General features: G+C 44.1%; 2 protein-coding genes across 12 annotated transcripts in view; both read left to right on the top strand.

Annotated features, from left to right (window-relative positions):
- The window catches only part of LOC120810965 (myelin basic protein), a 27,443-nt gene extending 11,935 nt beyond the window's left edge, over positions 1-15,508 (top strand). The window contains exons 3-4 of the mRNA XM_078095362.1: positions 3,311-3,386; positions 14,965-15,508. Coding sequence (XP_077951488.1) covers positions 3,311-3,386; positions 14,965-15,263 — 375 coding nt within the window. The 3' untranslated portion in view covers positions 15,264-15,508. The remainder of the gene's footprint in view (positions 1-3,310; positions 3,387-14,964) is intronic.
- On the top strand, positions 14,965-26,999 carry mbpb (myelin basic protein b). 11 transcript variants are annotated; one of them, XM_040166011.2, is made up of 7 exons: positions 14,965-15,508; positions 21,719-21,823; positions 21,993-22,019; positions 22,660-22,689; positions 23,854-23,937; positions 24,082-24,100; positions 25,793-26,999. In XM_040166011.2, the coding sequence occupies exons 1-6, from the start codon at positions 15,389-15,391 to the stop codon at positions 24,082-24,084; spliced, it is 369 nt and encodes a 122-aa protein (XP_040021945.1). In that variant the 5' UTR covers positions 14,965-15,388; the 3' UTR covers positions 24,085-24,100; positions 25,793-26,999. The 11 variants fall into 11 exon arrangements, with proteins under 11 accessions (XP_040021945.1, XP_040021951.1, XP_040021950.1 ...); XM_040166017.2 differs by lacking the exon at positions 22,660-22,689 and having other exon boundaries at positions 23,863-23,937; XM_040166016.2 differs by lacking the exon at positions 22,660-22,689.

The raw sequence follows: 26,999 nt of genomic DNA, 5'->3' as shown, positions 1-26,999 counted from the left end.
TGCGTCTGGTGCTCTTCATGTCTTAGTGATGTGGAGATGATCCGTTCCAACGAGGCAGCCATCCCCTAACCACAGACGCCGAAGAGGGGTCTTTGAAAGGTTCCAATCAGCCAAGCTCTGAAAGATGCTCAAATGGCGGCACAATTCCCCTCCACCCACTGACATTTAAGGAGCACTTAGGCACATTAAACCACACACCGTAAAGAACGGAAATCAGAGGGCTTAGTGGAGCTGCGGCTTTTAACAAGAAAAACAGCCAAGACGCTCGTATGCGGAGATGAAGGTGGCAGATATTCGTTTTGAAACGAAAGGGTTCTTGATACCAGAAAGAGGTGCACGGAAACAGGCTTTTTATTTGAAGCTGCAGAGTTTGTTGGCTGTAGCTAACCAGCTCATTAAGCTAATGTTATAGAGCAAACATTCCAAATGGCTCATTTTAAAGTGAAAGTCGTGTCAATGGGATCTGAAATGCGCACTTAATGGCTCCATGCATGATATAAAACTCCTGAAGGAAGATGTTACAAGTGTTTTGATGTTGTTTTTGAAGTGTTGAAATAGATTTAGACATTTTATGGGAAACGTAATGGTTTGTTCACACAGAACCTTTCGAGCAATGGCATTACATACAAAAGCAAATAATAGATGACCTATTAGCACCTGGGGAAATTTGCAGACCCACCAAGCAACCCCCCCCTGCAATCAGCCGTCTTCCCATTCGCTCCCATAAAGAAAGAGACATTGTTTGTTAATCAGCAAATCATTTTGTGTAGTTAAGAACACTCGATAGCCGGTTTGTAAATCATTGGCTCCTACAAGTTGAGGTCCTAAATGACACAATCTGGTATATTTATGGAGTTGATTTGGGAACCACTTAAACAAGTAGCCATCCAGGCCATCTTTGGCTTACTCGTGACGTGCTTGGCACGATTGCAGCAGACTGGGCAAAGCGCTCCTGAACTGCAATCTGCTGGGTTTATGGAAATGAAGACCCGAGTCTCTGCATCGTGTAAAATCCATAAGGGACCGAAATGAGAGTGCCTGAATTAATCATCAATGGGAAAAAATCATGTCCATATTTCATCAATGTCAAAATACAAGTGTTTCTTTTCTATTTTATTTCCATTGCTCCCCTCAAGCGCATTACTTGTGGATTCTATCCGATGAGTCGGCCCTGCTTCCAGCTATATACGATCAACAAGCAATCAATCATCAGGCGCTCGGCGCAGGAAGTGGGATTTGTTATTTGCATTGCTAATTATCGACACTTACAAAAAGTGCCAAGCTGAATTGAAATACTAGACAGCTGTATTGATGCGTGTGGGTGTGCAGGAGTGCCTTAATGATGGGAAGAAATGTTGAAATGCCGGCAGACTGTGGGAAAGTCGTGATAAGATAAGCTGTATCAAAGCAAAAGTCCTCGTGAAATGTATGTCCTCCGTATCGTTGTCTCTCGATGATCATTGAGGGTCCTTGGACCGACCTTGGACACTTAGTATCAGATCAGTGCAACGGTTAAAAGATCAAATGTAGATATAGTTAAAAACATTTAATTGTAAATGTCGGAATAAGACATGAACATATCGAGCAAACCACAGAAATGCTTTACACACTCTAATATTTAATTTGTTTCTCTTGCTCCGGTTAGATTTTATTTTTGTTTCCATTTAAAACAATTGACCCGGCGCTGAGCCCTGCCAATCAATGCTCCTCCGTCAAGCCTTCTTTTCTTCTCAAGAGTTACTATTGAGACCACATTGTCAATCACTGCATAAATATGATCCATTTCCTTGGAAAAGACAAAACTGATTTCATATAGAAGCAGACAAGAGGGTCTAATAAATACTTATAGGATCCATCTAGGATGTTAAACTGATTTAGCAATGAAAGCAGGTTGAAAAGATAACAATGAAAGTTCAAGCGGTTCCCAATATGAAAGTAAACCAGCAGCAGACATTCAGTGTAGTAAATTAGTGTAGCATAGAACTGCTAATTGTAGTTAATCTTGAGCTAACATTCTCTGCTAATGTAATGGCTACACAGAGTTTTACATAAAAGTTGCATTTCTCTCCATCTCTCCATCTGTAAAGAGGATTGCTGTTACACATCATTTAACCATTGCTAGTGCTACATCTGAAAAAATAAAAATACATTTGCAGAAAAAGGTTCATGATCTATGCAGGTATTCCTCAAACAGTGAATGTGCATGAATTTAAAACGCAAAATGTGTTTTTTTTATTGAGAATCAAACATTCAAAAACTCTGCTCCATAATGACGGGTGACTTTATCTACGATCCAGCATTGAGCTTGTTGATTGAATCTGAAACCCACTGTTTTAAAAGGAATTTGGCACTAACATTTACGTGATGTACATCGGGAATTACTTGCTTCATTTTTGTATGTAATTGTGAGCGGTTTGCCCACATATTTCGGAGAACAGTGTGGATTCCCTGTGTTGGCAATCACACTGGGAAGTGGAAGGTGGCGCTGCCTGATTGTATATTGTCTCCAGGGAGGAGGAGGGAATCAGTAGGAGGATTTATAAAATCGGAGCATTAGCAAATGCAGACATTTAGTTCAGTTGAAACCTCTGTTGTGTGACTATGAAATACAAATAAATGATTGTGACGTATGGACTTGTTTAAATGATAAATGATAGTTGAGATTAATTAGTGCAAAGTAAAAAGGGCCTGGACTGACAGCCTAATCCTTAGTTCAGTATATATCTGGTAAGCCTGATAAGAAAGGCCCATGTTCCCATTCAAGGATTAGATGGTACCATTTTAATATTCATGTTTCCTCAATATGAGCTTCCCCTCAGTGACAGCTGCGTAAGTTTCACTGTCTCAGACGGAGCTCGGCATTGACAAAATGTACCACGGAGGACATCAGAATGGGTTTCCAGCACACAATGGCCTGCTGGAAATGAATCTTTGGTGTTCATTTCTGAATTAAATTGTTATTTTCTCTTGTTGAGATTCACTGTTGTAAGCTGACGCGATAGACTACTTATTACAACATTAGCAACAAAAGCCATCAATCCTATACTTCTGTCAAAGGTTTGATGCTGAAAAGTGTATGTCTGCATATATGGTTGTTAAAAAACACAAAACAATTACTAAAGTGCATCAATAAGACGTGTAAATGATGAAAGGTTAAGAATTGCCATCACAGCAGCAGGTCTACCCTAAACAGTTGTAACCATGCCTGTCGTTCTTCTTCTTCTCTCTCTCTCTCTCTTCTGTCTTTGCTCTGTTGCCATGGCACCTCAGTGCCTCACCTCTTCAATCTGTTTTTGTGTTCCTGTTAAAGGCTCCTTCACCTGAACCAGCAGCGATGCAGACAGCAGCAGCAACAGACGAACCGGAATCACAAGACGAAGTCTTTGGTAAGCGACCAAATCATATCTTGAATTTCAACTTACATACACGTCGACACCCTGGCTACGAATTCAAAATCTGCTGACACACAAAGTGATGTACAATAGAAGGTATTAATGATGTGTTTGACCCCCAAAAAGCTTATCATTGAAGGTAATATTGGTTATATGGTAGTTTAAGTGGAAAGCACAGTTGGAAACATTTAAGTGTGTGATCAAGAAATCAGCATAACCAGGAATGACGGCATTAAAACCCACTGTCGCTCCTTCAACTTGTAAAACGCTCAAAAGCTGCTTTGCAACACTGGCTCAGAAGCTGCTGATGCTGCGTTATGCCATTTGTTTGGAGCGAGCAGTGTGGTAAGAAGTTGGTACTTACCCTAATACATGAAGCTTAATGATTTGTGAAGGCCAAATGTTCCTTATAATGACCTTTAACTCAGCAGATGAAGGCACTAATTCGAAAAAAATACTTTTGTAAAGGGGGATATAGGAGACCGGGAGATATTTGTGTTTGCAAAAGTGGAAATTTGCTGAATTGTGTTTTACTGAACTGTTTTATTAATGAGGTTACAGCTCTGAACGAATTCTAATAAAAGGCAAATCATTGGATTTTCTCCACAGATACTGTATACACTCGTACTCATGCATGCTGCATGCATAATCGATCGTGCTACATTAATAAAACATATACTATAGAAGAGCTCAGTCAAGAGTTTCAACTTTTCTCTTCCCATCAAACCAACTTCCCCGAGGTCTTTTTGTGCCACCTTGAATGAATCTATCCGTGTGACTGAGGCGTTCTGCAGTGAAGATGCAACCCCCCCAGGGTGAAGGGAATCATCCATCTCCTCACGTACAATGTGTGCAGCGGACTTCACTGTGTCACAGTGTGTCTCATAGCCGCGTGTCCAAAAAATGTAATTGCACAAAATAAAGTATAATAATGAAAGATAAAGTTAGTTGCTTATTCTGCAAGAAGAAGAAACCCTTCGAGACGTGGACGACGTTTGTGTAGGAAGAGCGTGGAGCGTTCAAGAAGCACGCAGAGGAAGACAAGCGGCGTCTGTTTTCCCCCTTCGCTGTCGGTCTTGATTGTTCTCGGGGTGAGCTGAGTTGAAGAAGGGCGAACTTTTGTGTACTTACTGAAATATCTGCAGCACAAGAGATCAAACTTAAACTGCATCTCTGTGTGTGTTTCTTAAAGGTTTGGCTGTCCAATATTATTACATCATTTGTCGTTACACATTCTCTTTCAATAGCCGATTTACGGGTCAGATGTATGGGTTCTACCGACGGAGAGGGTCACCAGGGGCTCCTCTCACAGCCCTCCACAGCGGGACCGGAGCTCCTCAGCGGGAGAGAGCGCGGTTCCGCGCTCGTGGTTTGATGAGAACGCTGCCGCCTTCATCTGCAGGGCGACTTCCAACGTCGCCACCAGCAGAAGCAAGCCGGTTGTTGTTGCTCGGTTGCCGACACACTGAACATGCACGAGGTGGAGGGAGGCGTCATCTCCACGGGAGCTCGCAGCTCCTCGGCACGTCCTGTGTTTCATCGCCTCGGTATCGCGTTGAGCTCTTTGCTAACCGCTGAGCTTCCGACCGGCCGCGGTTCTCGGCGAGGGCCGTGGTGTGTCGGCGCCCCCCGGGGAGCCCGGGGCTGGGAGGTGGCCGTCGCACGTCATCCGCAGCCGGAGAGACGGTGTTGCGCGGTTCTCGGGCACGGGATCAAGGGAATCACGATCCCTCCGGGGAGGACAACACCTCCTGTGCTCGCTGTGAAATGAAAGGTGTCATCCAGCCTCCAGAGCAGGTGCCTGATGACCTGCTCCACTCCGACAGGGAGGAGAGAGGCGCTGGTTTGTCGATCCCAGTGGGCTTGTGTAACAACAGAGTTTACCGAAGCCTAAAGAAAACAACATATTCTAAGACTTGTGTGTAGCTGCTCTTTTTGTTTTGTGTATTGAATACTGAGACAATTGTTGCCTCCAGTCCACACTAAGAAAAAAGTGGTGGAGGAGCGACTTCTTTGCATTGTTCTTTACTTTCGGGCAATAATAACAATCCCCCAAAATCATTTATTCATAATAACATAACTCAACCAAGCAGTAGTGATGGCTCGTATAAGCTCAGTACCTTTTTCAACAAGACATAGTGACTCAACACGTGTTTTACCAGTCAGTAGAGCCATCTGTTAATGGTTAATGGGAGTCGGAGTGTTTGCTTTTAGTCGCTGAATTGCAGTGTAAATGTTGTAAATTGTGTCCCCACAATGAATCACCTTAAAGTCCTTTCATAATACATGAGTTGTCGGTCCAATCCAGTTGATTAATCATAATGATAATGTGCATTATGAATGTTTGAAGTGAGTTACATCTTACGGCTCCCTTTTTCTTGTCTGAGAGACGTTCAACTGTACATGTCTAACACAACACAGACCTCATTGCCTCCTTTCCATCTTCCATTACAGTCAATAAAGCATCGGTTATGATTACACATCAAACACCAGACAATGTACACTGCATCAAAGGACGGATGCAGCAACCAAATGACATTCAGAGGAAGGTCAACACTGAACCAACATTATGCAAAACTAGTTTCCCCACCCATCAACAATGTGTTATTCTATATTTGCACTCATGCATGATTGAGGTATGTCTTTATAGATGTGCTATTCATACATGCCTGCTTGCACAGAACTGCCGAGCTGCGGTTTTTGCTGATGCTTCATCATCAACAGGAAAGTCGTACCTCGCAGGGGCTTCTTCACATTGATCTGTTCGCTATTCGATACGCTCCCCGCCCAGCAGTTAATTCACGTTCCCTACGTGTACCACTTGCCATTGATCGGCACGCAGCAGACTCGGAGGATCCGCGATCGACATAAGTGATTCTTCAAAGAAGCCGTCAAACACACTGTTCCTTCTAACAGTCGTGAGGTTACCAGGCACCGAAGTTAGATCTTCTGACTGGTTTGTCTGATACGTGACTGTTGTTGCGTGCAGGCTTGCTTGTTTTTCTTACATTTGCCCTTTTGCTGGAACCACACTTGCTGGCACAGGTGCCTTTGGCAGCTTATCATGAGAACAGGAAGGAATTTGGATGCTGGTTGGATGGTTTAAGATGTCATGTTTGTTTTTTTTTCAATGGATTTTTAGCAGCTGACTAAAGGCACCAGCTGGTTGTGGCGTCTGACGCTCAGTCAGGCGACTGAACATTACAGGGTTTGTTTGAGGCAGAAGTGGAAATCAAAGCTCCGTTATAATATGTATAATGTCTAATCACGGCTGATCGAAAAAGCTGCTTCAGAGCACCGCGGGGACGGTTTCCGTTCGGCTTAATGTTTAACTGGTTCTTTGCTCAGTCGCCACTGCTTTCTGCAAGTGTAAGAATCCCATTTTCTTATCAGCTCCTCACTCTCACCGAGGGAACATCGCTGTTAGGATACATTTAGAGCCTTCCTCTTACCTGTGCACCAAGGCCCGAGTAATTGAGTGCCATTAGGTTCATTCACAGGCTCCGGGGCAAAACAAAATAAAAGGGAGTTGCCACCAAATTGGCACAATGTGAGTGGTTTCATGACGGGCAGGTTAGCTTTGCTTAACTAGAGGCCTGTTTCGGTGATGTTGTCATCAGCCGGCGTCATGACTCATCCAGCGTCTGGGGATGTCTCCATGCGGCACTTCCTGTTTGCACTGCTTTTCCACTGAAGGGCAAACACCACCATCAGCTTTGCGGCTGATAAAAGCCCATTACGGCCCCATTACATGAGTACAGCAAGGCCCCCGCTCAGCAAAACTACCCCCCCCCCCCCTCCCTCTATCTGTGTGTCTGTCTGTCTACCTGTTGTGACCTGACTCTGTCGGGGTCACTGTTTCTCCATCGTTACAGGGTGAAGGGAGGAGAACTGGAAAGAACACGTTAATAGTCGCACAGGAGTGAAGGCATCGAGCACAGGAGGCACCACAGAATCATCCAAGCTGCTACTTGGGATGTGGATACAAACACAATATTAATCTATGCGTGGCATAGAATTTAATTATCTCCATTCTTCTCCACGTTGGAAATTGGTCTCGTCGTGGTTGTCAGGAAGAGAGAGACAATTACAGAATGCGAATACATTGAATGGATTTTGTTGAAGCAAATCCTGTCATATATATTATAATATTGGGGCTGGTACGAGAGTCTTGTGGATTGTAATTGCAATACCCGTTTTATCCAAATTAGGTTTTGATACCTTCCACACGTTATGGGTGGAAGACATCTTGGATATATATACGACACCAAACACCCGAGCATTTCATGTACAATTACAGCAGCCAATAACACCGGATAATTCAAGTGTTTTATCACAAGTTATGAAACTGCACACACTCTATTTGCACTTCCTAATCTTATAGAATTAAGATCAATATTTTAAAGGATAACAGCGTTTGATGAGAAAATTGTCAAAGCAAGAAGCTGACAAAGAAAATAACCAGTCTGTTCTTATTGTCCCATCAGATATCACTCCTGATTCATTATCTGCAGGTCAAACTCCGTGCTTTCATCAAGGGCATCGGAAGGTATATTGTCGTGAGCCAGTTACCTCTTCATTTCCCACAACATGGGCTCCCTTACTGGCGACCTCCGTGGAACAGGCTGCATTGATTTGGTCCGAGCCTGGTGGCATTAGAGCTCTTAGGTATTAGGCAAGAGGGAGCAAGGAGAGGAAGTAAGACTCCTCCTTTCTGTCCTCCGCTCGCATCAACCGCAATGGAAACACAATCTAAACATTCCCTTTAGAGATGTGATTTCTCCCTATGAAGTATTGTGAATATTTAATATCTGGTTTAGTCTCTAAGGATGTGTGTAATACAGCAGTGTTAACATTTACCTCATTCTCGCCCGCACAACTCCATCCCATTTGTTTTCCTTATTTTGCTTCTGCCTGAACGTGATGTGTTTCGAGTGGAAAACCAACAAAGGGAATTTTTCTTTATGGATTTTGCTTTCATCCTGCTTTTTTTTTCAGGAAATGTCCCAACATAGAAGCATTAAGCGTAGTTATAAGTCAAGTTCTACCCATAGCGCCATAGGAAAGCACTTCAGACCTATAGATATTTGTTGATACCACACCAAAAAAGTGTTGCCTCTTTAATCCTGGCATAGGTAATATGTTTCACACATTTATTTTATATCTCCAGTTTTTTTTTTAAATAATAATTTGACATCAGGCAAACTGTGTTCTCCACAACATACTTTAAGATATCTTTGCTTGTACACACAGTTAATATTTGATAGACACTATCGTGAGTCGCAGACCTAATACGGATCTAGTCCATATGTACATGGTCATCAACAACGTAGCCTTTATTGCTATTTTTTCTTTTATACATGAGCTGGTATTAGTAGTAATCTAAAATATGGGAGTTGACTAGCAGAACTGCATATTGTCCCTGCGATTGTGTTTCCACTGCTGACACATGCAACACATTATGGAGAACACGCTAAGACATATATTTATATATATATATCTTCAGTGGCTCAGTCATTTGTCTCTGTGGCCGAGGCTGACACGAGCTGGCACGAGCCCTGGCACTGCCAACACAAAGCCCCTCCTCTCCTCCCCCCTCTAAAGCGCTAATTGTTAAAAGGCTGCAGCCATCACTGGGCCAGTGTTCTTTGGTTTGACACCATTGTTCAGATTCTCCCCTTTGGTCTCCTCTCACCTCGCTTACCCGTTCCACGGATCTGCCTCTGATCTCCCTCCCCTTCTTTCCGTTGTTGTGCACTTTGTGCTTATTTATTCCTCCGTGTCTGCAGCTTTTCCTGAAAACACACCACCAAGTGTTTGTGTGCGTTCTGCGTCCGTGTGTGCCGCGTGCCGTGTGGCCATGCGTTCAGGAGGCCACGTTATCTGGACTCGACCATCTGGCACGACAATCGCTGAGTGTGCATGTGTGTTAGCCGACGGGTCGGTGGATGCAAGATTCCGTCCGGCAACGAGTGCTGCTCAACTGACTGTTTGTCATCAGATTCTGCCTCAGTGTTCACATTTGCCTTTTTTTCATCGGTGGGACCCTTCTGACAGATGGCGAACAAGAGATATCTTCGCAGTCATGGTCACCTCACACAGCTGGCAGAGACCACTGAGTCTATTTGCTAACTCGCCATGGGTGCTAATCAATACACCTCGTCTGGGAGCTGAGGCATCAGAAAATAAACAGCATCTGTGAAAAGTGCTTAAGTGCAGTTGGAGAAGTATTTTCATTCACGCTCCGCTACACGTGCTCGTTGGCATGTCGCCTTAATTCATCATTACACTTTTGGACACAAAAGTATTCTCATCAAATAGCAAAAACCCAAAAAAGTGTAAACATTTGGGCTTTCACAGATCTGTGTTTAGCGATTGGAAAAAGCGATCAAATGTTGGATCCGTCCAATGGAGAACATTTTGTAGAGTAAACAAAAGTTTACTCGGATTTTATCCAGATATTTGACATTGACAGATGTTAACGGTTTCAGCGCCTGTGATCAGATTGAGTCCGGTCAGGTTCTGCCCAAGATCCATTTCAGTGTGCCAATGTGAACAGGCCTTCAGTACCAAAATCCACTCTGCCAGCACAAGAAGCCGCCCCTCAGAAGTGCTTTATTGACATGGGATTCTGTGTCTCCTAGTGGGTGAAAATACTGAAGCTGTTCAGACTCGACACAGCCGTGTCCGGAGGCATCATGCTGTGTCATCCCGTCCCCGTGAACACGGTGTCTCAGGAGCGGCTGCAGCGGATTTCTACAAAACTCGCCCAAATATCCACTTGGAAGCAAGGATTAAGGGATTAGAACGTGGTGCTCCAAATTAAACCGGGACCTCGGGAAACACAGTTTTGACCCTAATTGGAAAATTCATGAACTAATTATGACGTCTTCACATAAATGTCTAACAGGATAAATGATGGCCTGTTTGAGAGAACTGCAATTTGACTGATTGTCGATGGCAAATAACCGTGAGACATACGTATATAGCACTTTAATAACTCACCAGGCTCTACTGAAATTAAGTTTCAGAAACTTTTAGATATTATAATAGAAACGCGAAGAACATTTCATCAACAATCGTTTTTAGAGTCAAGTAAGAAAACGTGTTATTCATAGCATATTCCCTGCTCTCATTGTATTTAGTTGCATTGCAAGCTGCCTGGTTAAAAACAGAAGCTATGACACCGCTGTGTGCAACACGTCACGTCAAATTTGACTTGTAAATTTACCTGCGGTGTAGGAGAAATCTAGGGTTTATTTGGTTCGATTTAGACTTTGCAAAAAATGAAGCATATGTTGTTTTTCTACGAGACCTTGTCTTTATCATCACAACATAACTGTGGTGCAGTGGTGCGCTTCTTTTCCCCTTGAATCTCGTCCTTCCCCGTTTACGTGAGTAAAGTTCAAAGGTCATGAACCCGGCCCGGGTTAGAAGGAGGGAGCGGGTCGCCACGGCTCTTATCTCGTCCAGAAAAACATCTGCAGGGACTAACGTCCTGAATGCCAAATGGGATTAAAGAGACACAGAGGGGCTTTTTTCTCAACAATTGTGGGTGCTTCAGATCCACATGAATGCAGAGGGAGTTTCGCCTCTGGTGGGAGTTTTGGCCGGGATCCACATAGCAATGGATGTTTTTTTCAGACAAATACTTCCCGTGCCTCCGACACCAGCACAGCCCCTTGTTGTTCTCGCCTCCCAGAGGCCAGCTAGCACATCATCTGCACAGTGTGGAAGAGGAGGAAAAATGAGGAGATTGAAGCCCACTCTCGGCATACCGCTTCCCTACATGCCAATCCTTCCCCTCAATATCTCTGCGGAACGCAACCGATCTTATCAGCTTTGGATTCCCTCACCGAACTATTTCACTGGGTTTGTGCAGGAGGTAGACGTGGTGATGGTAATTGTTTTGTGAATAATAGTCTTAGGCGCTGAATTACTTTATTAGGGCCCGGATAATTTCACAAGAATCGTGAGGTGCTTCTGGCACTTTAGTTGTCATAGAGACATCTCGGAGTTGCCATGGTGAATTAATCAAGTTGAGCTAACGGGCTATTATCCGGTCACTGTTCAAATCCGTATGAGAAGCGTTGAAAACATATTTTGAATCAGTTGATTTTGACAGAATCTGAACCAAGTTTACTCCTCCGGTGGCCTTGACGGCCGCTCTGCTTTACCACTGATTTTTCCAACAGAAAGTCCAAGGAGACCATGGACTTTCTGTGGGGATGTTAACCCCATCAATACATCAGTAGATCCATGAGTATTTATGAAGGAACGCTGCAGACCTCCCTGTGCAGCGTGCGAGTCAGACCGACTGTTACAAGCTGTCCTTGTTTTGCCTTTGGTGAAGGAGGAGGAAAAAGAAACATGCTGCATTGTAATTAGCCTTTAATTCCCACCGTCTCCTTCACTTCTCCTTAGAGAAATACAAGTGTGAGAAGCCTCTTATCTTTAGAATTTTCTCAAATCTTTCCAAAGCAAACGCAACCAAACGTAAAGTCCCCAGAGCAAATTTGAGAGTGCGTAGATGACCAATACATTTATTTTACGTTCGGGGTGCTCGGGGTGTTATTAAGCTTTGCTGGGTGCTGATTGATCGGGTGACTGGCCGCACTTGTCATCAGACCGAAGGGAGGATTTATTCCGGGGGGAAAAGGAGCCATCGAATGTAAATTAGACATTACGGTTTCACCCAATTAAAGAAATCGTCCGACTGAGGAGCGCAGGCTGCCGCACAGCTGTCAAGGACCCCGACACTGAAATAAATTGGCCTCAAACAACCGACCTGAGTTCTGTCAGGTTCATCCGAAAATAAGCCCCTAACTCAATATGATATAAGAGGAGCAGCCATCTTCAGTGGGTGTCTTACAAGGCCGACTGGGCGTTTGCCACCAGAAAACCATGAGATTTTTTTGCCTTACGCCAAGTTACATACGATGAATACGCATTTAAAGGGACTGTGAACTGCTTTTTCATCACATTTGGCTCACGTACCTAATTTTATTTTCTAATTGGTCTGGTTTGCAGTCGCTGAAAATAGCCGATCGGCATCAGGAGCAGCACTTAAAGGCAACCAGAGAACATCCACAACATCGGCCGCTATCCGATCCGCGTGTCTTATCTTAATTCCCCAGATGAAACAGGAATCTAATCCAAGCACAGCTCTAATACCATTTCTAAGAACTAAATGACGGCCAGAAGAAACGACACCTACATAATTTATGTTGGGAGGTTAAAAGCAATTTGGTTTGAGTCACCCGTTCCATCCCCCATCCTTCACTAGAGGCTGTAAAAACATGTGTGGGAGGATTTTTGGTGTTTCAACAAGAACAGCATGGGTTGGATTATGCAGAAATGTAAGCACCTGGCTCGGTAATCACTGGTTCATCAGCGCACATCAACAAATTCCACAAATATTTTGGTCAGTTTGTGCTTAAAACCCTGACTCAGTGCACCTTTTGATAAGAGCGTGCAGCGAGTCACACTATTAGTGTCTCACGGGCACATCCACTTTTTTACGTCCGAGCATGAACAGGCAGTCAGTATTATGCTGCAGCAGGATGGTCCCTGGAGGGCCGTTGAGGTCTAACCGCGTTAGCCTGTTTTCTCTCTGATATTTCTATTGTATTGGTATTCCAGTGGCTGATCGTAGCACCGCTGGGCTCAGGAGAATGAGTAGCGCTACATTGATGCTGAAAAAGAGGACTCATGGGCAGGCAAAAAAAAATAGCAGCTCTTTTATTTATTCTACTCTTCTGCGGTAAAAAAACAACAAAAAAAACAGCCACAGAGGAAACAGTGAAATACAACACATCCATGGTGGTGATGAAGGATAATGAGCTATATAATTTACGTCAGTTATGATGCATCATCGTGATTTTAGGAGGCTGTGCTGCTGCGGATGAGCACACATGGACAATCACAACTGGACACAAATGAGCAGCGGCAATCCCTCCCCAAATGTCAGGGAACCATAAAACCCATGCAGCATGTGCAGTGTCCTCGCAGCGGGCCGCCAAGAAGACCACCAGCCACCTTTGGCTCATATGACCGGCAGCTCCTTTTGTGCGCTAACGAACCCCTGGAGAGACTTGAAAACTTGCAGCAGAGCCACTAACTGTAACTTACATTTCACCTTTAGGAGTTTTCAAAACTCAGAGGAGGAATGTAAACATTTCATTGCAGAAAGATGAACATGGATCATCATCCGCACGAGTGGCTTTAATATAATTTCCCATCTACAAATTAAAGCTGTCTTTATGTCTTGTTTTTGCTTATTTTATCCTTTCATTTAATTTTGCAGTCATTGTTTTTCGAGAGAGAAGGTCTTATTGCTTATTGCTATTGCTTTTCAGCTCATCATGACAGATCATTTTTATTCACGCGTAGTGTTAAAAGAAATGATTGTTCTGGAGGATTTTTGTTTGTCCTCACATACCGCACCTTTTCCCAGAAAGGAAAATAAGCACTTTTTCTGTAGTGAAACAACTGATAATACAGAAATACTTTTGAATCCAGACATTTGCATTTAAAACTTTTCTCTTCTGAAAGCCTTATGAAAAAACGCTGCGGGTATCCATTTGGTGTCACATGATTACACAGCATCACTCGCTTTTGGATAAACGCCTGCGATGACAGTGGAACCTCCAAGTTGAACCCGTTCTATAAACATTATTTAGGTGACGCCGGGGGTCACCTTTTATTTGAAGCAGTAATGTGTGCAAGAAAAGTAGTGCTTGCTCTGGACTCCGTACCTCAAAGAACAAAAGTCGATCTCATTCCCTATTCCCACTTGCTACGTCACTCAGAAGGGAATCAAGCCGAAGGACCCAGTGGACCCGAGATTGAAAGGTTATACATTTTAAAGCTTAACCATTGAAAATTGTAATAAATCATCGTATAACCTTGTACATGGCCTGTGTGCTCCCAGAGACTACAGCCTCTCGGGCTCCAAATCAGATAAGTGTCGACTTGCATCTTGTGGAAAATCCATACTTATAGGAGTTATTTTAGGGACACTGGGCCCATTCTTTCCCTGTAATAACTATGCAGCTCTGACAACAGGCCACTGTTTCAGCCAATATTAGCATGCAGATTCCCCGGTGTAGTGCTACACCATTTCTTCCAGCACAGTGTGCATATTGTTTTCGGAGACAGGAATGCACTAGACGTCCTCCGCGGTGGGAGCTCGCTAACTTAATGGATAGCTGTCAAAGTGGACGTTTAGAGAAGCATCTGCATTTCCATCTCGCTGGAAACAGATGCGGCGAACATGATAACGCACGGAGGGGCGATAAGACGCGCCACACTGGGATGAAGGTGGCGATGTTGCAGAATCAGGGGGGGGGATTTGTTTTTATTTCAGTGTCTTCATTTTGAAGGGAAATGATCTGGCAGAACTGCTTAAGCCAGTCGCTCACGTCTCTAATCTCACATTTCTGCCCTTTCCTCTTGATGTGACACGTTAGCCCCGCTGCCCCTGGACGGACACGGGCCAATCAAAAGAGCCCATTGTTGGGTGTTGTGTGGCCACGCAGGCCCATAGATGACCCTTGTTGTTTCTGCGCAGGCCTGGCTGAGGCAGATGCGAACCAGAACAATGGCTGCGACGCGGCGAAGCCGGCGGTGACTGACTCCACGGGCGCTGAGGGCCCCCGCCAGCCCTGGCCCGACGCCAGCACAGCTGACCCTGACGAAGCCACGCCACGCCCCCACCTGGCCCGCCTCTTCTCCCGAGATGCCCCGGGGCGAGAGGACAACACCTTCAAAGAGCGACCCTCCGAATCGGACGAGCTGCAGACCATCCAGGAACACAGCGGAGCGGGTTCAGAGTGCGGCTCCGAGTCCCCCGAACAGGATCTAGAATAGGCTAAACCCCCCCTGCCTTTTTCTCTTTTGCCTCCTCCGTCTTTTTTCGATCTGTCATTTAAGAGAGGCAAGAGCCCCGCGTTCAAATTTTGCCAATTACGATCGTGCCACCGACTACTACAAGCATGGCATCTGCAAGCAGCTCCGCACAGGCCGCCTTCGGGCTGGGCCGCAGGAAGAAGACCCCCGGCCTCCTGGATCAGATTGGAAACTTCTTCGGCGGGGACAAGAAGAGGAAGAGCAAGGTGAGGAGGCGGGGAGGCGTGAAAGCTCGACCCGTCTTATGTATGCGTTCATTCTGCCAATTCACCCCAAGAACCACTTTTCACTTCAGCCTCTTTAACAGATCGTTTTAAAATGTGTTGAAGGATGTTGGTCACATCTATTTGATTTTGTTTTACTGTTGTTTTTTGGGTGAACCAAAGTCGGACTTTGTTCTATGATTCACATTAACTGGCTAACAGGTGGATCATGACTTTGGGTGGGTGTTTTTTTATTTTTCATTTTCAATAGCTGTGATTTGGAATCATCTATAGACACATTTCTATACTGTTCTGTTTTCCTTTTGTTTGTTAATGGTACTGACATTAGTAGCTCTGTCCTGAATGAGTATAAATATAATATATCTGTTGTAGAAGTGACTTGGCGGAAATGTTTTCTACCGTCGTGCAGTTTGTTTATCGGATCGTCAAACCAGAGTTAAGAACCGCCGTGTCTCAGAAGAACTTAATGATTGTGATTATAACGATGATGGAGGAGGTATGCGAAATCCATGTCTGTATCATTTAGATGTGATAAGGGTAAATCACGTTGGGAGGTTGCAGAGTCATCGAGTGCTCTGCAGAGCTTCTTTGTAAGGAGTTAGTGTCTTCGATGTCTCTGGCGTAAGTTTCAACATCCGCGATAAGCAACAGAGAGGTACTGGACTATTGTTTGTATGGTACATCCTTCAGCTAAGTCACTTTCAAAGTTATTGATGATCAAATTATGCTATCAAAGATCAAAGATAGGTGGATTAACCTGCGTTAGGCTTATGGGTATATTATATGCGGTCTGCATTCTATAAAGGAAGAACAGCCTCTTTTTTTCGTCCAGGCAAGTGATTATTATTATGAGGCATCGGGTCCTGCATGGCTTTTTAATTACATTGTACTTTAGTGTTTGCAAGATACCATCATTTCAACCATTGTTCAATACAAAAACATTAGTTGCTTTTTTTGTGTTTAGGAAGGTAAAGCTCCATTTGTATCTGCTGGCACCAGTTTGTCCATCAGTTACTTCCAGACATGATGATCTGCTTGTTGCCGAAGCCATTAAGGACCAGAGCGCTGCTCTTTTCCGTGGCGCTCTCAGTGGTGCCCTCTGGAGGGGGTGAGGAAGTGGAATTTCCGCTTTTAAAATTTTGAATTAGAGAAACGTGCGTTCACATGTCGGCTATCTCGACAACGCTACCGAAATGCGCCGAAGCTAAATCCCAAAGCCTCTTGGATGTCCCATCACGAGCCGGCTCATTTCGACCGCTGTCTCAAAGGACATTACTGATAACGGTTTGAAAACAGCCCAGCAAACTAAATCCTGTGGACAAAAATATACTCTATGATTTTAAGCTTTTTTTATCTAGCTTTTCTTACTCTGCAGAGCGCTAATCAGCAGGTAATTGCAAAGAAAGCAGTGAGCGGCATGCTTTGCCCCCACGCCTTATCTCAGCTATAAATAGGTGTTCCTTGTAGGATTCAGGATTTTGAACAATTATTTTGTATATACTGTATGCTACAGAGCTTTGCATTAGCTCGTTCTGCTGATATTGATTTGCTTTTGTAAAATGTCACTCAAGAAATGTTCAGGGAAAATGTCAACATAACAAATTCTGAAGCTTTCATTCAACGTTAAGCTAGTGATCAATTTGCTGCAGATTTTCTTATTCTTTGAGCCATACAATTGTACGTTGCTTTCCATATTGATGACACGTTTACTGAAACAAAGTTGTACAAATAAATATTTATGTATTCACCAAGGGTTTGCCTTCAAATAATAATGAGTGTTCACATCTCCAGTGAACGACAAGACAGGTTCGGCCCACCTCCATTGTTGCCTCTTGCAAAAGATCAAGGCTGCAGTATTTATGGGAGTTATTGTTGGATTGTCAAAATCATCCTCGTTTGAGTCATGCTTGATTAACTGTCTTCACATGTGGCAGGTTTGGAGACCTTTGCAAACTGGGTTTTTAGAAAGTGGCGTTAGAGTTGTGAGATGATGCTAAAAACCTCTCAGGACGTGAAACAACTGCAGGAAATCAGCATTGGATGCATAACAGATGTTTGATCGTTTCAAATCACAGGGATGACGACGTGCTAATTGGAGGTAAAATTGACTTTGCATGAGCGTTAGCTGTTAATGTTTGAATATGAGCGCTTTGAATGGCCGACAGAATCCAGCCACACAGACGAACGCAGGAGTAATAACTGTAAATGAATCAGGTTCCAGTAGAACAGCTCACAGTCCAACCAAAACCCCGGCTGGCGTTGTTCTCTAGTGTCTTGGATGGAGACGTGGGGCGTCGGCGCCTCCCCCCCCCAGTCTCCCAAAAGTCCGCTCACCTCAGGTTCACGTGTGTTTGAGCCGGTGGGAGAGTTAGTTTGACCCGGCAGCGGACCGACCGGTGCTGATTCCGGTTGTGTGACAATACTTGTAACCGTGCGTACGTGTCGTGACCGGTGACCTGTTCCTAACCGCACCCTGTTCTTCTAAACCCTTTGTGCATGTGTTGCTTGATTAAACTCTTTAACACCCTCAACACTCTCCATGTTTGTTTTAAATGTCCGTGCTTCTCTTTTGGTTCATCTTTTTCTTACATGATAAAGCTTATACATATTTTAAGTGAAACTGAATTTGTCTTTTATTTGTATGATTAAATAAATAACTTCATAAATAAAACATTTAGTCAAATGCAGTGTGTGTGTGTGTGTGTCAAACCTTACGGTAACTTTAAGGTTTTATTCATTCATAAGAAACACGGTGGTTTTATTTGTCTTTGCTGCGTGTGACGAGGATTGCGAGCTGCATGAGCGAGTTCGCCTTCTTGGATTGTCGCTTGATTACTGTTGTTAGATTCGCCCTCTGAGACCAGGGAAAAACATTTAAATGTAGAAACATTTTCAACCATCTCGTTTTTCGATTGCAGAGTCTGAGCCTCTATGATTATTGACTTCCAGACAAATGAATACACGCAGGAGGTCAGTTTTCACAAGGACGTGCGGCGACAAAAAGACATCATAGGAGACGGATGACGTGTTGGACTTAAATGACAGGAAGAGTGAATAGAACATCTTCCAGTCAGCTCGACTACAAAAAGGGCAGATTGCTTATCGCCCGAATGTTCAGCTTCCCATTACTGCTGAATTAACTGTGCTTTTTCCTTCGCACATGAACAATACGTCCGTGTCTGAGTAGGAACCCTGAGAGCGTTGAACATTACGTGAAACCTTCTTGTATCATTAGAAGTATTTTTATCTTTCCCCTTGACTACGGAAAGTCTCCAGAAAATATATGTAAGAATATAATGAATTCGATTGCTATGAGTCATTTTGGCTCATATCAGTAAACGCAACAAGAATTCGCAAACCGTAGATGATAAAAGCCAGAAATAGTCCGATCCCCAGACTGCCTTCCCTACGGCTCCAAAACAACAAATTATTCCTTTCCCTTTTTCTAAACTCCACTTTGCCCTTTTCGTAGTCCCGAAGAACATTTGTGGGTATTTCTCTCATCCGTTAAATCAGACAGCACAGATATTGGCTTACTTACCCTCCTTTCTAACTGGTATTGAGAGACATAAGCCAAAGTGCTGTATCCCCCCCGATCGATTCTCCCCCCGAATCCCAAGAATTCAACCTGATTATCACTGTTATGTCTAGTTGAGCGAGGATCCACAGCCTTTCAGGGGGAGGTGAATGTCTCACTGTCTCACTGAATACTTGATGACATGTGTGAAGGGAGGCGAGCAGGTTGGAAATATTTGTTTTCATTAATTGCTGATACTCACTAACGATGAAGAATTCCCCCCCCACTCCCCCCTCTGCTCCTGATGGATGGTGCTTTAGCTCCATCACTAATGACACGGAGGCCGTTGTGATCCTTAACAGGCCGCAAATACTTTGTATCTAAATCGGTCTGGAATCCTAATTTCTCACATGACTCATTTCACCCCAGTTTACACGTACAAGTGCACACGTGAACATGCTACATGTGTCTGAGTGCTGCCCAGCCTAAGTAAGTAAAAGTTTTTGGGAAGGTTTTTTGACTTTTTCACCATGAGACGGATGAGAATATTGAAAGCACTGCGGCGGCTGCTCGGATGATTATGAAACTGCAGCGAGGCGATCGTTATCTTACATTTGCATGAAGCAGTATTGTTTCCCAGCACCAGAATCCCCGTAGAATCCTCTCATTTCACCGCGGCGCGGATGGACGAACACATTACCCGCTAAACAGCATCACGGTTATGAGCATATTGCCCTGTCGCCATTAATATCTTTCCCAAAAGCACCGCTTGTTTTGTTCTAGCGTTGGATGGTTCTCCTGGAGTCCAAAGCTTCATATTAAAAGGAAAATAATGTGAGTGATATTCAGGTCAAACTGCTCCTATAAAGACACTGTCATGTCCTTCTGTCCGGTGAGCATCGTGACAAACAATCAACTGCAGTTTAAACTCTAACGAGGAGATAATTAGGAAATCAAGGAACTGGCTATATTCTCCTATTTATATTTCTGGTTCCAAAGATTAAATAAAATATATGTAGCATGAGCAGTGACTGCGATTGTAACTCAAACTTCCAAACTCTCCGCCTTTTCATTCTCACACGCGTGAGACAAGAGGAAAACTTTTAATCCAGGAACAGAAAACTGTCCCTGCTAATCATCATCGACAGCATCCCAGAAGCTAAATGGAAACATGTTGTTTTTAACATTTTTCCATTCCGAATGGAAAAATAAAGACTGATAAAAGTGTTCCCAGTCTGAAGAAGACATGAGAAGAGAAGAGATCAAACGCAGAAGAGACCTCATTCGCATCAAAGGGACCAGCGACAGAAACATCCGCAGAATGCAAACAGCATGTCTCCTATTTCCTTCCATCTTTTCCTTTTCTTGTCTCCTGTTCCCCAAACAAAAGTGCGATTGCAGCCACAAAAGCTGCTGTATTTTCTCCCCTCCCTTTGATTTCCGTGCGCCTTTGCAATCATTTCCGTCCCGACGGACACGCGGCTATTCGAGAGGACATCATTAATGCGTCGCTGCTGGAAGCAAAGGGAAGCTGCCCGGCTGAAAATTACACACCATGGAGCCTACAGAATGTCTAGATTTCATCCTTTTGAATAATCACAAATAGTCATTTGGATTTAATCACTGCTTGATCCACTGGAGGCTGAAAACCAGAACCCCCGTGTGGGGGGGGGGGGAGGTCGTGCTGCTGGTGCTGATGGAAGTTCTCCCTCTTTCGGGTTACCTAACAGCTATTTGATGTGAGATAATGGATGTGAATCATCAACAGCTCACTCACAAACACAGAATCACACACGCGTTTCCCTGTTACATTAATGGGGTCAGAGAAAGGGATGAATGAGGTAACGTTCACTGGGACGTCTGAACACCCTGAGGGGGCGGAAATGAGTTTGTTCTCCCGTGCAAACTCATCTGTTGATGGTGTTTGGTGTTAGAGGAGTTATACGTTTTACCTCCATTGTGCTTGTTTCCGTGGCGTAATTGACGATTCTTGTAATGCGCCTTATTAAAGACTCATCCAGGTGGACTCTCTGTTGATTCTTCCCTTGGGATTTTTAATAAGAGAAATACTGGAATCTCTTTAACTGCTCTTTTGATTTATTTCAATTAGCTTTTAACGTCTTAATGTATTTTGCCAGGTTAAGAAAGGATTAATGAGGTGGGTTTTCAACAGTGATGAGTCAGTAGCTTCCAAAAATATATTTATATTCAAGGTCGTACGTACTGTGAGGTTTTAAGGGTAGAGTAATAAATCTGTTCTTTTCAACCTGGCCCCTACAAAACCATTTTTTTGTGAACCAAAGTTACGTTTCGATGCTTAGTAAAAATTATATGATGAATCAGCACATTTGTCAACAATACTAGCATCCAATGTGGAATTATCATTATCAATATATCAGGTAAGGTCCACTTTCTCCTATCAGCCACAACCTTTACTGTCAAGTTAAACAAGACAAGCTGCAGATTTTTGTTCTAAGTATTCATCTATGCAACCCCAGTGTTTTGACTTTTTAGTCCTAATATTTCATTATTAACCATTCGTGCATTATTGAAGCTTTTGAGAAAATCCCAGTGAGGATGCATTTAACTCTGGAGAGCTTAAGGTCAAGTCGTTTGGTGCAAAAGCACACGTTCACTCAACACGTTGCTCAACGGTGTCCTCCTCTCCTTCCCAGGGATCCTTCCGAGGCGCCCTCTCTCCAGGCCCCCAGAAAGGCTCCGCGACTTCCCCGCGTAAGCGCGGGGCAGAGAACGCTGTGGTCCATTTCTTCCGCACCATCGTAAGTAAAGTAATACAGACACGCGGCCGAGCGTGGGAGTCGGAGCTTTGCTCCTATCCCCGTTCCTCCCCGCTGCTTTCCCTCCTCGCTGCTCTCGTTTCTCCTCTATCACTCCTCGAAACTTCGAAATGTCAAACCTCTTTCCTTGCTGTGATTAACTCCTCCTCAGGTGTCCCCCGCCCCTCCCAAGTCGAGGGTGAGTCTGCCTTGTGTTGCTTCTGTTCACTCACACATGAAATGGAAAAGTAGTAGCAGGCCAATATCTTCCACAGGGACGGGAGATGGATCGGAGTTTGCAGCCGTAGTGTAATCTGCATGATTTTCCTTTTGGATTACCGAAAATACCAAACCTGGAATAGTTTTCAGTGTTGCATTTAGTTTAGCCAAAGGCCTAACGTAGGACTAATCATTTTCTAATTTGAAATGGATAATAAATAAATATATATATATATATATATAATAAAAAGAAACTAAACCCATTGACTGCAGGTTTGCAAACCTACTATGAACAGAAATAACAAGATTCAGATAAAAATTTGACAAAAGCACAAAAAAACATACAACCGTTCAACCAGAAAGTTCATCTGTGCTGCTGCTGAATGTCACTAAATGTGTGCTCTTTCCAATGTGAGCGTCTGCCCTCCCTGCTCCTCTCTCTCCCCCCCCACCCCACATACCCCCTTGTGACCCTGTGACTCCTCTCCCCCCCCCCGGATGGACCCTCCTGTCTGCCTCCTCTCCTTCCCGTCCTGCTTTTGCGCTGAGTAAGATACACGTTTCTATTTGACCCGTGTCCCTTTTTCACCCTCTTTCCCTCGCTGTCTCTGCACCTCCAGTGGGGAGGACTAGCAGCCAGGATGGGCCTGGTAGGTAGTTTAAGAAACGCCAGAGTCATCATGGCTAATTAAACCCAGAGAGCCAGCGAGGTCATCCCTCTCAAACAGTCTCCATCAACCACTTAAGCTGCTGCAATCTGTCCACACACATGAACGATAACGCCCTCATTACCTGACAGCTCAAGTCCATTTCCAGATACATCACCCCCCCATTTTGTAGCTTGGCGGCAATGCTTATCCATGTAATGTCCGCCACGTTGTATGTTCATGATAACACGGGTATCGCTCTGCTCCTCATTAGCCGCGTTTCACAACAAGAAAAAGAAATCCTCAGCGAGGACGCCTTCTGCTTCCTCCCGCGGCGCCATCGGCACTTGACTCCTCTCGCGCAAGTGTGCGCTCCGAAAAGACGAAGAGAAGACAATGTAACAACTATTTGGGGCGATGCGGTTGTTTTCTATGTCGAGGGAGCAAAAGACGTGAAACATTAGGTTCCCCCAACACCACATTCAATCACTTTCACTCACTTACAGTGTGTGGACTCTTGAGAATGAAGCTTAGTCCATGTAGTACACGGCTTTCATGCGTATCTGATTGGACATCATGAAAGGTTGAAGCTTTATACCCGTATAAGGTGAAGAGTCGAGCAGCAAATCTATTACAATGTTTCCAAAATAAAATGTGTTCTGTTGATTCAGCCTGAGGAGGCGAATAAATCAGTTTATGGCATCATGTCCCAAAAGGGAAAACGCCAAGTGCTGACAAGGTCAAGGTCAAGGTCAAGGGCCGGGAGATTAGTTCGTACTTACGGATGTTCAAATTCTCAACAAAATATTCAAGCACAAAGCTTGTTTCTCACACACAACTTTGCCGCTTTGAAGCAGTTCCAACTTCTACATAATTCACACGAGACGATGAAAAAACACTGGCAGAAATGCAGCCCGATCAGACTGTGAAAGTCAGGCCAAATGGGGATTGCACTTTCTTTTCAGTTTGGCTTTTTGTCACTCTCACTAATCCCTCTCCTCCGAGCGCACACGCCCAGAGGAAGAGGTTTCACTCGCTCTCTGTCGCCTGAATCCTCGGCCAAAATGCAGGAAGGTCAACCAAATGAAATCCGAGTCCCCTGACAAACACCTGGGAGGATCTTTGAGCGCTGACGGCATTTCTCCTTTGTTCTTCTCCCCCGAGCAGGGCGACCAGAAGTCGCAGTCTGCTAAGGCCAAGAAGGCCAGCGCGGGCGACGGCAAAGGGTCCCTCACTAGGATCTTCAAAATGGTAAAAGAAACCAAGCTATTTACGAGTCGCCTCTCCACATGACATCTCCCCCTCCCCCCTCTCTCCCCCCTCTCTCTCCTTGAAGTAAGCATGCCAACTAAAGGAATGTTCACTTTCTTCCCCCTGTTTCTTTTCTGCTCTCAGTGATGATATCAGCAGCCGAGTGAGTAACTGATTCATGGCGGAGGGATACTTGAGTTTAACTCACTCCATATTGATGTGCTTAGAAGGCATCCTAATCTCATTACTACTGCAGCAGCAGAGGAATAATAAGAGGCTTTTGGGATCATCGCGCGCGTGCTACAAGCTTTATAGAATCACGCTGAAGTTGGTTTCTCCCGTCAGGGCGCAGCGGGGTCCCAGGGAGGGCCGCTAGGGCTCCGCGTACATTATGCCGCCATCCTGCGATATCGTCAATCATTTGCAGAGCACGACTGGCTCCTTCCAGTGAGGAGGAGGATCACAACTGATCATTATGAACCTATAAACGAATGGTTGCACAATTTAGGGTTTAACAAATCCATTAGTGAGTGCAGAAATTTAAAAAAGAAACGATTTATAATCCTAATTTTTGTCTCATGATTGACTTATAAATAACGTATCACTTCAGATATTTAACACTGTAATCACTAATCTTGTAACAACAACGGCTCAAGTAAGTGTGTCACATTGAAGGTGTTATAATCCGTCTTTACCCTCAGCTCTTGTTTGTTTTTTATTTTCTAACTGCATATTCAATTTCTCTCTTTCATTACAGATAATGAATTTCGTATTAAACGGCTCTAAGAAAAGCTCCTAACGAACCTCGGCTCCCAGCCTTTGATTTATGAAGGGCGGTAAAAAGCTTCTTACGATGTAAATTATCTTCGGAAACAATCCATGAAGATTTGTTTTCATTTGTTTAATCGTGCTGCTTTCAGGGCTCGTACCCTCCCTAGTTTTTCATCTGAATGAGGGTTGGAAATGGAAAACGCACAAAATTGTCTGTTAATGCGGAAAAACACAGGACTGCCACCCTAAAAGTTTGTGAACAAAAAGTAAAGTGAAATCTGTGATGTTTACCTCTCAAACGACACATCTGCAGGATCTTTGATATGTAATTACTTGTGATTTCCTCTTCGAATGTCCAACTATATTTTCCCTCAGAGCTTGAAAGACAAATTGAAAACTTTTAATTAACTATGTTGTTGTTTAAAAGAAATCAACAACATGGCCTGCATGCAAAATGATCCACATTGAACCGCAATAAAATGTGAATGAATAGGAAATATTTATTCAAAGATTTTAATTTAAAATTGTGTAACAGGACACATTGAGACTTATTAAGTCAAATGAATGAAATACTGGGAATGTGTTATTAGATGACTCAAGAGCCGCAATTACTTCAACTCTTTTTCATCTGACTGAAAAGATTTTTGTTTTCCAGAATCACAATCTTTCCTTTATGTCTCTATAACATTGATGTACTCCTTTTTATTGGGTTCCATATCCATGCACCATTGCAGGCCATCCTAACCTGCTTGCTGCTCCCGTTAAAGAGCCACTCTGAACGTTAAGCATGACATCATCTACACAGCTTCAAAACGTGTCACTGCATCGTTCAAGCTTAATGAAAGAACTAAAGGAAACCTTTGCAACCTAAGACGGCTGTCACCGATGATTCACGTTGGCCTTCGTCAATGTTACCAGCGATGACTTAGCGTGCCGAAGCTTTAAGCGCCCATCACAGTCTGAAGGGAAGAAAGAGGGCAACTGAAAACAAATGGGGTAGTTCTTTTAATGCTGGACCAGATGCGTGGAACGGTCCCCTGCACGCACGCACGCATTCATCAGAAATGTCTCGTCTGTCGTACAGGGCAGCAGGAGTTCCTCTCCAGCCAAACGCTGAAGTCCTTCTACGACCCCTCGCTCAAGGGCAGATGTTCAAGATCGCACGGAGGAAAAAGAAGAAGAAAAGGAAGAAACCCCGTCACCCCCCCGTGAACTTACCTTCTCCTTCTCCTCTGATAACACTCTAACTTATGCTAAATCCCTATTACCCCCCCCCCCCCCCCCTGAACCCATTTTGGCTGGTAGATAGCGACACAATCTGTTGCCTCCTCCCTTCTGCACGCGTTGTCTCTCTGCATTCCTCATCATTAGCCTGAACTTTTCGCTGAAACGTATTCGGCCCGACTGCCCCCCAGCGTCCCCCCCGGCTGTCTGTGCTCGTGCTTGAGTGTCTGTGCACGTCTAACAAAAGGATGGCTAAACCCAAGCGCACCCGGAGCGGCGGAAGGTTCGACGCCGTCGCCCCTCGCTTGCTTGCAGGAAAAAGGCCGCCGTGTTTCTGTTTTAGAAATGAGCTTTTTTTCACGTCTCGTCAACACTGTCTTTGTCATTCCCACAAACCTCTTCCTGTGAACCATGAACCCGTTGTTGTGGGATGGTCACAGTGTGTTTGCATTCAAGCCCTTTGTGTCGTAGCTGTGGTTAAGTGTCCCGTCATGAATGTGATGTTGTCTACGTTTGTCTTTGGGGCCTATTTCTAACAAACAAATGCGTTATAACTAAGGTTTCATTTATTTTTGGTTGATGAAGTAATGGTTTTCACTAACGATGGATTCGAACCTCCCCGCTTTGCTTTAGTCTGGTTTCTCCTTTGTCTTTGCTGTTTCGGTCCCACATACTGTAAATTAACACAATGTTCAAGGACCGTTTCCTTTCCGCCTGACTACCAAAACAAAGTGCTGTGTTGCCTTCTCACGGATGATTTAAAAACCACAATTTCAAATGAAGGTGCTCTGTAACTAACTCTGTGGAGTGTTTCTAGGGAATGTGTGATTTGCAAGTTATCTAAAAAAAGAAAACCTCTGTTGAAAACATCCACATGTTCCACATGTGTTTGAAAAGCAGACATGTGACATCCGCAGCGTCCGTCTCTCCCACCGTTTGTGAGCTTGATCCTTTGTGAGTGTTGTTTGATTCTGAACGGATCCTGTGGATGAATGTAAAGATCCTCTGTTTAATAAAATAGGACCAGCCACTTAACTGAGAATAAAAAATAAAAACTGTAAAACAGA

Source organism: Gasterosteus aculeatus, chromosome 20 (assembly GCF_964276395.1).
Source record: "Gasterosteus aculeatus chromosome 20, fGasAcu3.hap1.1, whole genome shotgun sequence".
Classification (NCBI taxonomy): domain Eukaryota; kingdom Metazoa; phylum Chordata; class Actinopteri; order Perciformes; family Gasterosteidae; genus Gasterosteus; species Gasterosteus aculeatus.
Note: the sequence above shows the minus strand (reverse complement) of the source record. Positions and strands in the feature narration are given on the sequence as shown.

Coding starts and splice junctions, on each gene's coding strand:
- mbpb (XM_078095363.1), top strand. CDS start 15,389: ATGGCATCTGCAAGCAGCTCCGCACAGGCCGCCTTCGGGCTGGGCCGC. Junction 15,509..21,718: donor ACAAGAAGAGGAAGAGCAAG/GTGAGGAGGCGG, acceptor TCTCCTTCCCAG/GGATCCTTCCGAGGCGCCCT. Junction 22,020..22,659: donor CCGCCCCTCCCAAGTCGAGG/GTGAGTCTGCCT, acceptor CTGCACCTCCAG/TGGGGAGGACTAGCAGCCAG.